Below are 12763 nucleotides of genomic sequence, written 5' to 3' on the forward strand. Positions count from 1 at the left end.
CAACGGGAGCATCTTTGCAGGTAGCGCGTTGATTTAGTATTCCATGGTTGGGGGCGGGTCCTCCTTGAGGTGCTTGTTTGGAGTGGTGCTGCAGCGTTCAAGGCAGATGTAAGAGTAGAATTATATGTGGAGATGGCCAGTGAAGGACAGGAGAGGGAAGGGATGGACAGCAGTCGTGAATCAATGTCAGCTAACAACTGCTGGAGATCAAGAGAATTAAGGTCCCTCCTGAGTTGAGGGGGGTTAGGCTGAGGTTGTTGGGTGAGGGGGTACGCAAGAGCAAATGATAAGAGGTGGTGATCAGAGAGTGGATATGGAGTGTTGCAGATATTAGATACTGTACATGCATAAGTGAAGATTAGGTCAAGGGTATTGCAAGCTACATGGGTGGGAAAATGTGCCCACTGCGATAGCCCGAGGGAGGAAGTAATTGAAAGTAGTTTAGTGGCTGCAGAGGTCAAAGGTGGGTTTATAGGAATATTGAAGTCCCCGAGAATTAGGGATGGAATGTTAGAAGAGAGGAAATAGGGTAGCCAGGCAGCAAAGTGGTCAAGAAAGAGAAGAGGGGAACGGTAAATAACAGCAATGTTAGCAGAGAAGGGTTTGAAAAGGCGAATTGAATGTATTTCAAATGACGGGAAAGAGAGGGAAGGGGGGGGTGGGGGGTGGGAAGAGGTTTAAAGGAGCAGTGAGGGGAGAGGAGAAACCCAACACCACCTTTACATTCAGAGTTTCTTGGGTTGTGGGTAAGTTGGAGACCACCGAAGGACAAAGATGCAGGAGTGGCAGTGTCAGAGGGGGAGAGCCAGGTTTCTGTTAAGGCTAGTAAATCTATTGAACGAGAGATGAAGAAGTCATGGACAGCAGTGGATTTAGTTATATTGCAAACAGAGTATGCTTTCCAGAGGACAGTATTGAAGGAGGATTTAGAGGAACATGAGATGGGTATGAGATTAGTGTGGATCCTTGGGTTAGTATGTGGTGAGTTTGTTGAGAGGGGACTGGGGTTTGGTGAGACATCACCAGCTGCTAGGAGCAGAAGGATAGAAAGGAAGTGAAGGTGGGAGAAGGATTTGAAAGTTTTGTAGGAGGGTATGTATGTAGAGGATTTGGTGGAGATAGGCTGGAAAGGTATGTGTAGAGTGCATGGGATGAATAGAGAGGGGAGGGGAGTAAGGTGGAAGTAATGATGATGGTGTTGCCAGGGACAGGTGAGCGAAAGGATAGGGATATTTTAGTAATGAGAGAAGTTAGTGCTAAAGTGAAAAATAGAAGTAAGAACATTAGAGAAAATGTGTATTATATAGATATGTAGATCATATATACAAACACACACATATCAATGAATGTTTAAACCATTGTAAGGATGCAGTGTGTTAAATGATTTCAGGTGAGGAGAGGTTTAGTGATATATTTTATATATTAGGATTCTTGTTAGCATTTTTATTAAATTATTCTCTTATTAGCAGTTATAGCTTGTACAGTGCTACATTATATGTTGGTGCTATATAAATGATTAAAGTGAAGGCGGTTTTCTCCACATGTCTAAATCTAGCCCTGATAGTTCACAGCGGTTTGTAATAGGATGGATCATGCCTAATGTTCTTGAAGGAATGCTATTGATTTCCCACTAATTAGTAATACATACTGTGCTTTAAATGACACTCCAGGCACCAAAACAAGGGGTTAAACAGCGCGAGATGCGACTCGCCTTTCACCAAACTGGCTTGGAAAAGGTGCAGTTCACCGATTGGTTGAGAGTGTCAATTGATTGGCTGGAGATCAGTTTAACCCCTTGAGGTAAAAGTGCCTTCAGTGGCCTCCTGGCACCATAACAACTTCACCTGGATGAAGCCGTTTTGGTGCCTGGAGTGTCCCTTTAAGCACACATTAACACACAAAACATAATATAATTAACAAAACACACATTTCTTTTTAAATGAAAGTCATTGTGTATTTTTTTTTTTTTTAACAACATTGAAAAGAAGAAAAAAAAAAGGGAATAATTTATTTTCCAATAAAATCTTTCACTTATAGGCAACAAATTGTATAGAGAGCTAACAATCACAATAGGACAATAGTTTCCATGATTTTTTCCCTCTAAATTATATTAGAAATGTTTCTATGGTAACTGGTCAACTGAAGGCATTTCTAGCTATGTCCGAACTGTGGCTAATTGGACGAGTAATACGAATATTGCTGCATGAGGCTCAACAAACAAAATCCAATATATAAAAGGAGACAGGATACAGAGATAAGCAGCGAGTACTGGATTTGCTAGACTCATAGAGCATTGCAATACTTGATAAATATTTCACACAATTTCTCAGTCTTCGTTAAACATGAAAAAAATCTTCCCATCGGCACAAAAATGGGAATATCGTCGAAATTTGGAAGCAGTGTGTTTATTTATTTTTTTCAATGTGATCCAAAAACCAAATCTTCCTTGAGAATAGGTTTGTGTTGGACCAGACGCCTATAGTGCTAAATGTTTGCATGCAATTAACTGGAACCAGGATCCTCAGAGGCTGCTTCTTAAGAGCTCACCAATACGTAGATCATACTAGAGGTGAGGAAAGAGAAGAGAATTAACAAAAGCTTAATCATATTAAATAAAAACTAAGCCAAAGACAGCATGCAATACAGGTCTCTATCTGAATGATAATGTTATTGACTATGTTTCTGCTACCATCTCTCCATTGTGAGCAAGGTTCCTAGGGTTGAAAGATCCACCATACTTCCCCAGACCTGTGTTCTTCATTCTGATTGCTGGTACAGGAAAGATCTGCCTTGGTTTGAAGCAGAATTCACACGCAGAAAAGAGAGCATTTTGGAGTACCTCCTCGATTGATAGATTTACACAAATTCGCAAAACAGCGGATTATCCCAATTCATGGACAATCCATATGTGAAACTGATGTGTCCAGAAAAAGTCAATTTGTCAAACATCTCTCATTATAAGAAAGTTATACAATTACTATGCTTATCTATGGAGATTTCCATAACTACCATCCATCAATCAGTATCACACGGTGACATTCTATGTTTATTAATATAACTGCCATCCATCAATCAGTATCACACGGTGACATTCTATGTTTATTAATATAACTGCCATCCATCAATCAGTATCACACGGTGACATTCTATGTTTATTAATATAACTGCCATCCATCAATCAGTATCGCACGGTGACATTCTATGTTTATTAATATAACTGCCATCCATCAATCAGTATCACACGGTGACATTCTATGTTTATTAATATAACTGCCATCCATCAAACAGTATCACACGGTGACATTCTATGTTTATTAATATAACTGCCATCCATCAAACAGTATCGCACGGTGACATTCTATGTTTATTAATATAACTGCCATCCATCAATCAGTATCGCACGGTGACATTCTATGTTTATTAATATAACTGCCATCCATCAATCAGTATCCCACGGTGACATTCTATGTTTATTAATATAACTGCCATCCATCAATCAGTATCCCACGGTGACATTCTATGTTTATTAATATAACTGCCATCCATCAATCAGTATCACACGGTGACATTCTATGTTTATTAATATAACTGCCATCAATCAGTATCACACAGTGACATTCTATGTTTATTAATATAACTGCCATCCATCAATCAGTATCACACGGTGACATTCTATGTTTATTAATATAACTGCCATCCATCAATCAGTATCACACGGTGACATTCTATGTTTATTAATATAACTGCCATCCATCAATCAGTATCACACGGTGACATTCTATGTTTATTAATATAACTGCCATCCATCAATCAGTATCCCACGGTGACATTCTATGTTTATTAATATAACTGCCATCAATCAGTATCACACGGTGACATTCTATGTTTATTAATATAACTGCCATCCATCAATCAGTATCACACGGTGACATTCTATGTTTATTAATATAACTGCCATCCATCAATCAGTATCACACGGTGACATTCTATGTTTATTAATATAACTGCCATCCATCAATCAGTATCACACGGTGACATTCTATGTTTATTAATATAACTGCCATCCATCAAACAGTATCGCACGGTGACATTCTATGTTTATTAATATAACTGCCATCCATCAATCAGTATCACACGGTGACATTCTATGTTTATTAATATAACTGCCATCCATCAATCAGTATCGCACGGTGACATTCTATGTTTATTAATATAACTGCCATCCATCAATCAGTATCACACGGTGACATTCTATGTTTATTAATATAACTGCCATCCATCAAACAGTATCGCACGGTGACATTCTATGTTTATTAATATAACTGCCATCCATCAATCAGTATCGCACGGTGACATTCTATGTTTATTAATATAACTGCCATCCATCAATCAGTATCCCACGGTGACATTCTATGTTTATTAATATAACTGCCATCCATCAATCAGTATCCCACGGTGACATTCTATGTTTATTAATATAACTGCCATCCATCAATCAGTATCACACGGTGACATTCTATGTTTATTAATATAACTGCCATCCATCAATCAGTATCACACGGTGACATTCTATGTTTATTAATATAACTGCCATCCATCAATCAGTATCCCACGGTGACATTCTATGTTTATTAATATAACTGCCATCAATCAGTATCACACGGTGACATTCTATGTTTATTAATATAACTGCCATCCATCAATCAGTATCACACGGTGACATTCTATGTTTATTAATATAACTGCCATCCATCAATCAGTATCACACGGTGACATTCTATGTTTATTAATATAACTGCCATCCATCAATCAGTATCACACGGTGACATTCTATGTTTATTAATATAACTGCCATCCATCAAACAGTATCGCACGGTGACATTCTATGTTTATTAATATAACTGCCATCCATCAAACAGTATCGCACGGTGACATTCTATGTTTATTAATATAACTGCCATCCATCAATCAGTATCGCACGGTGACATTCTATGTTTATTAATATAACTGCCATCCATCAATCAGTATCACACGGTGACATTCTATGTTTATTAATATAACTGCCATCCATCAATCAGTATCACACAGTGACATTCTATGTTTATTAATATAACTGCCATCAAACAGTATCGCACGGTGACATTCTATGTTTATTAATATAACTGCCATCCATCAAACAGTATCGCACGGTGACATTCTATGTTTATTAATATAACTGCCATCCATCAATCAGTATCGCACGGTGACATTCTATGTTTATTAATATAACTGCCATCCATCAATCAGTATCACACAGTGACATTCTATGTTTATTAATATAACTGCCATCCATCAATCAGTATCACACAGTGACATTCTATGTTTATTAATATAACTGCCATCCATCAATCAGTATCACACGGTGACATTCTATGTTTATTAATATAACTGCCATCCATCAATCAGTATCGCACGGTGACATTCTATGTTTATTAATATAACTGCCATCCATCAATCAGTATCACACAGTGACATTCTATGTTTATTAATATAACTGCCATCCATCAATCAGTATCGCACGGTGACATTCTATGTTTATTAATATAACTGCTATCCATCAATCAGTATCACACGGTGACATTCTATGTTTATTAATATAACTGCCATCCATCAATCAGTATCACACAGTGACATTCTATGTTTATTAATATAACTGCCATCCATCAATCAGTATCGCACGGTGACATTCTATGTTTATTAATATAACTGCCATCCATCAATCAGTATCCCACGGTGACATTCTATGTTTATTAATATAACTGCCATCCATCAATCAGTATCACACGGTGCCATTCTATGTTTATTAATATAACTGCCATCCATCAATCAGTATCACACAGTGACATTCTATGTTTATTAATATAACTGCCATCCATCAATCAGTATCACACAGTGACATTCTATGTTTATTAATATAACTGCCATCCATCAATCAGTATAACACGGTGACATTCTATGTTTATTAATATAACTGCCATCCATCAATATCACACGGTGACATTCTATGTTTATTAATATAACTGCCATCCATCAATCAGTATCGCACGGTGACATTCTATGTTTATTAATATAACTGCTATCCATCAATCAGTATCACACGGTGACATTCTATGTTTATTAATATAACTGCCATCCATCAATCAGTATCACACAGTGACATTCTATGTTTATTAATATAACTGCCATCAATCAGTATCCCACGGTGACATTCTATGTTTATTAATATAACTGCCATCCATCAATCAGTATCACACGGTGACATTCTATGTTTATTAATATAACTGCCATCCATCAATCAGTATCACACGGTGCCATTCTATGTTTATTAATATAACTGCCATCCATCAATCAGTATCACACGGTGACATTCTATGTTTATTAATATAACTGCCATCAATCAGTATCACACAGTGACATTCTATGTTTATTAATATAACTGCCATCAATCAGTATCACACTGTGACATTCTATGTTTATTAATATAACTGCCATCAATCAGTATCACACGGTGACATTCTATGTTTATTAATATAACTGCCATCAATCAGTATCACACAGTGACATTCTATGTTTATTAATATAACTGCCATCCATCAATCAGTATCGCACGGTGACATTCTATGTTTATTAATATAACTGCCATCCATCAATCAGTATCGCACAGTGACATTCTATGTTTATTAATATAACTGCCATCCATCAATCAGTATCACACGGTGACATTCTATGTTTATTAATATAACTGCCATCCATCAATCAGTATCGCACGGTGACATTCTATGTTTATTAACATAACTGCCATCCATCAATCAGTATCACACGGTGACATTCTATGTTTATTAATATAACTGCCATCCATCAAACAGTATCACACGTTGACATTCTATGTTTATTAATATAACTGCCATCCATCAAACAGTATCACACGGTGACATTCTATGTTTATTAATATAACTGCCATCCATCAAACAGTATCACACGGTGACATTCTATGTTTATTAATATAACTGCCATCCATCAATCAGTATCCCACGGTGACATTCTATGTTTATTAATATAACTGCCATCCATCAATCAGTATCACACGGTGACATTCTATGTTTATTAATATAACTGCCATCCATCAATCAGTATCACACGGTGACATTCTATGTTTATTAATATAACTGCCATCCATCAATCAGTATCCCACGGTGACATTCTATGTTTATTAATATAACTGCCATCCATCAATCAGTATCACACAGTGACATTCTATGTTTATTAATATAACTGCCATCCATCAATCAGTATCACACGGTGACATTCTATGTTTATTAATATAACTGCCATCCATCAATCAGTATCACACGGTGACATTCTATGTTTATTAATATAACTGCCATCAATCAGTATCACACAGTGACATTCTATGTTTATTAATATAACTGCCATCCATCAAACAGTATCACACGGTGACATTCTATGTTTATTAATATAACTGCCATCCATCAATCAGTATCCCACGGTGACATTCTATGTTTATTAATATAACTGCCATCAATCAGTATCACACGGTGACATTCTATGTTTATTAATATAACTGCCATCAATCAGTATCCCACGGTGACATTCTATGTTTATTAATATAACTGCCATCCATCAAACAGTATCACACAGTGACATTCTATGTTTATTAATATAACTGCCATCAATCAGTATCACACAGTGACATTCTATGTTTATTAATATAACTGCCATCCATCAATCAGTATCACACGGTGACATTCTATGTTTATTAATATAACTGCCATCAATCAGTATCACACGGTGACATTCTATGTTTATTAATATAACTGCCATCAATCAGTATCACACAGTGACATTCTATGTTTATTAATATAACTGCCATCCATCAATCAGTATCACACGGTGACATTCTATGTTTATTAATATAACTGCCATCAATCAGTATCACACGGTGACATTCTATGTTTATTAATATAACTGCCATCAATCAGTATCACACGGTGACATTCTATGTTTATTAATATAACTGCCATCGATCAATCCGTATCGCACGGTGACATTCTATGTTTATTAATATAACTGCCATCCATCAATCAGTATCGCACGGTGACATTCTATGTTTATTAATATAACTGCCATCCATCAAACAGTATCACACGGTGACATTCTATGTTTATTAATATAATTGCCATCCATCAATCAGTATCCCACAGTGACATTCTATGTTTATTAATATAACTGCCATCAATCAAACAGTATCACACGGTGACATTCTATGTTTATTAATATAACTGCCATCCATCAATCAGTATCACACAGTGACATTCTATGTTTATTAATATAACTGCCATCCATCAATCAGTATCACACGGTGACATTCTATGTTTATTAATATAACTGCCATCAATCAGTATCACACGGTGACATTCTATGTTTATTAATATAACTGCCATCCATCAATCAGTATCCCACAGTGACATTCTATGTTTATTAATATAACTGCCATCCATCAATCAGTATCGCACGGTGACATTCTATGTTTATTAATATAACTGCCATCCATCAGACAGTATCGCACGGTGACATTCTATGTTTATTAATATAACTGCCATCAATCAAACAGTATCACACGGTGACATTCTATGTTTATTAATATAACTGCCATCCATCAAACAGTATCACACGGTGACATTCTATGTTTATTAATATAACTGCCATCCATCAAACAGTATCACACGGTGACATTCTATGTTTATTAATATAACTGCCATCCATCAAACAGTATCACACGGTGACATTCTATATTTATTAATATAACTGCCATCCATCAGTATCACACGGTGACATTCTAGGTTTATTAATATAACTGCCATCCATCAATCAGTATCACACAGTGACATTCTATGTTTATTAATATAACTGCCATCCATCAATCAGTATCGCACGGTGACATTCTATGTTTATTAATATAACTGCCATCCATCAATCAGTATCGCACGGTGACATTCTATGTTTATTAATATAACTGCCATCCATCAATCAGTATCACACGGTGACATTCTATGTTTATTAATATAACTGCCATCCATCAATCAGTATCCCACGGTGACATTCTATGTTTATTAATATAACTGCCATCAATCAGTATCACACGGTGACATTCTATGTTTATTAATATAACTGCCATCAATCAGTATCCCACGGTGACATTCTATGTTTATTAATATAACTGCCATCCATCAAACAGTATCACACAGTGACATTCTATGTTTATTAATATAACTGCCATCAATCAGTATCACACAGTGACATTCTATGTTTATTAATATAACTGCCATCCATCAATCAGTATCACACGGTGACATTCTATGTTTATTAATATAACTGCCATCAATCAGTATCACACGGTGACATTCTATGTTTATTAATATAACTGCCATCAATCAGTATCACACAGTGACATTCTATGTTTATTAATATAACTGCCATCCATCAATCAGTATCACACGGTGACATTCTATGTTTATTAATATAACTGCCATCAATCAGTATCACACGGTGACATTCTATGTTTATTAATATAACTGCCATCGATCAATCCGTATCGCACGGTGACATTCTATGTTTATTAATATAACTGCCATCCATCAATCAGTATCACACGGTGACATTCTATGTTTATTAATATAACTGCCATCCATCAATCAGTATCGCACGGTGACATTCTATGTTTATTAATATAACTGCCATCCATCAAACAGTATCACACGGTGACATTCTATGTTTATTAATATAATTGCCATCCATCAATCAGTATCCCACAGTGACATTCTATGTTTATTAATATAACTGCCATCAATCAAACAGTATCACACGGTGACATTCTATGTTTATTAATATAACTGCCATCCATCAATCAGTATCACACAGTGACATTCTATGTTTATTAATATAACTGCCATCCATCAATCAGTATCACACGGTGACATTCTATGTTTATTAATATAACTGCCATCAATCAGTATCACACAGTGACATTCTATGTTTATTAATATAACTGCCATCCATCAATCAGTATCCCACAGTGACATTCTATGTTTATTAATATAACTGCCATCCATCAATCAGTATCGCACGGTGACATTCTATGTTTATTAATATAACTGCCATCCATCAGACAGTATCGCACGGTGACATTCTATGTTTATTAATATAACTGCCATCAAACAGTATCACACGGTGACATTCTATGTTTATTAATATAACTGCCATCCATCAAACAGTATCACACGGTGACATTCTATGTTTATTAATATAACTGCCATCCATCAAACAGTATCACACGGTGACATTCTATGTTTATTAATATAACTGCCATCCATCAAACAGTATCACACGGTGACATTCTATATTTATTAATATAACTGCCATCCATCAGTATCACACGGTGACATTCTAGGTTTATTAATATAACTGCCATCCATCAATCAGTATCACACAGTGACATTCTATGTTTATTAATATAACTGCCATCCATCAATCAGTATCGCACGGTGACATTCTATGTTTATTAATATAACTGCCATCCATCAAACAGTATCACACGGTGACATTCTATATTTATTAATATAACTGCCATCCATCAGTATCACACGGTGACATTCTAGGTTTATTAATATAACTGCCATCCATCAATCAGTATCACACAGTGACATTCTATGTTTATTAATATAACTGCCATCCATCAATCAGTATCACACGGTGACATTCTAGGTTTATTAATATAACTGCCATCCATCAAACAGTATCGCACGGTGACATTCTATGTTTATTAATATAACTGCCATCCATCAATCAGTATCACACGGTGACATTCTATGTTTATTAATATAACTGCCATCCATCAATCAGTATCGCACAGTGACATTCTATGTTTATTAATATAACTGCCACCCATCAATCAGTATCACACGGTGACATTCTATGTTTATTAATATAACTGCCATCAAACAGTATCACACGGTGACATTCTATGTTTATTAATATAACTGCCATCCATCAATCAGTATCACACGGTGACATTCTATGTTTATTAATATAACTGCCATCCATCAATCAGTATCGCACGGTGACATTCTATGTTTATTAATATGACTGCCATCCATCAAACAGTATCACACGGTGACATTCTATGTTTATTAATATAACTGCCATCCATCAATCAGTATCCCACGGTGACATTCTATGTTTATTAATATAACTGCCATCCATCAAACAGTATCACACGGTGACATTCTATGTTTATTAATATAACTGCCATCCATCAATCAGTATCACACAGTGACATTCTATGTTTATTAATATAACTGCCATCCATCAATCAGTATCGCACGGTGACATTCTATGTTTATTAATATAACTGCCATCCATCAATCAGTATCGCACGGTGACATTCTATGTTTATTAATATAACTGCCATCCATCAATCAGTATCACACAGTGACATTCTATGTTTATTAATATAACTGCTATCCATCAATCAGTATCACACAGTGACATTCTATGTTTATTAATATAACTGCCATCCATCAATCAGTATCGGACGGTGACATTCTATGTTTATTAATATAACTGCCATCCATCAATCAGTATCACACAGTGACATTCTATGTTTATTAATATAACTGCCATCCATCAATCAGTATCGCACGGAGACATTCTATGTTTATTAATATAACTGCCATCCATCAATCAGTATCACACGGTGACATTCTATGTTTATTAATATAACTGCTATCCATCAATCAGTATCACACGGTGACATTCTATGTTTATTAATATAACTGCCATCCATCAATCAGTATCACACGGTGACATTCTATGTTTATTAATATAACTGCCATCCATCAATCAGTATCCCACGGTGACATTCTATGTTTATTAATATAACTGCCATCCATCAATCAGTATCACACGGTGACATTCTGTTTATTAATATAACTGCCATCCATCAATCAGTATCACACGGTGACATTCTATGTTTATTAATATAACTGCCATCCATCAATCAGTATCCCACGGTGACATTCTATGTTTATTAATATAACTGCCATCCATCAATCAGTATCACACAGTGACATTCTATGTTTATTAATATAACTGCCACCCATCAATCAGTATCACACGGTGACATTCTATGTTTATTAATATAACTGCCATCCATCAATCAGTATCACACGGTGACATTCTATGTTTATTAATATAACTGCCATCCATCAATCAGTATCACACGGTGACATTCTATGTTTATTAATATAACTGCCATCAATCAGTATCCCACGGTGACATTCTATGTTTATTAATATAACTGCCATCCATCAATCAGTATCACACGGTGCCATTCTATGTTTATTAATATAACTGCCATCCATCAATCAGTATCACACGGTGACATTCTATGTTTATTAATATAACTGCCATCCATCAATCAGTATCGCACGGTGACATTCTATGTTTATTAATATAACTGCCATCAATCAGTATCACACAGTGACATTCTATGTTTATTAATATAACTGCCATCCATCAATCAGTATCACACAGTGACATTCTATGTTTATTAATATAACTGCCATCCATCAATCAGTATCACACAGTGACATTCTATGTTTATTAATATAACTGCCATCAATCAGTATCCCACGGTGACATTCTA

At 35.5% G+C, this 12763-nt stretch overlaps 1 protein-coding gene across 1 annotated transcript in view; it reads right to left on the reverse strand.

Moving 5' to 3' along the window:
• Positions 1 to 1989: 1989 nt before the first annotated feature.
• Positions 1990 to 12763, reverse strand: part of CNIH1 (cornichon family AMPA receptor auxiliary protein 1) — a 32994-nt gene continuing 22220 nt past the window's right edge. The window contains exon 5 of the mRNA XM_063440306.1: positions 1990 to 2563. Within this exon, the coding sequence (XP_063296376.1) occupies positions 2536 to 2563 (28 nt within the window). The 3' untranslated portion in view covers positions 1990 to 2535. The remainder of the gene's footprint in view (positions 2564 to 12763) is intronic.

The sequence above is a fragment of the Pelobates fuscus genome, chromosome 13 (assembly GCF_036172605.1).
Source record: "Pelobates fuscus isolate aPelFus1 chromosome 13, aPelFus1.pri, whole genome shotgun sequence".
Classification (NCBI taxonomy): domain Eukaryota; kingdom Metazoa; phylum Chordata; class Amphibia; order Anura; family Pelobatidae; genus Pelobates; species Pelobates fuscus.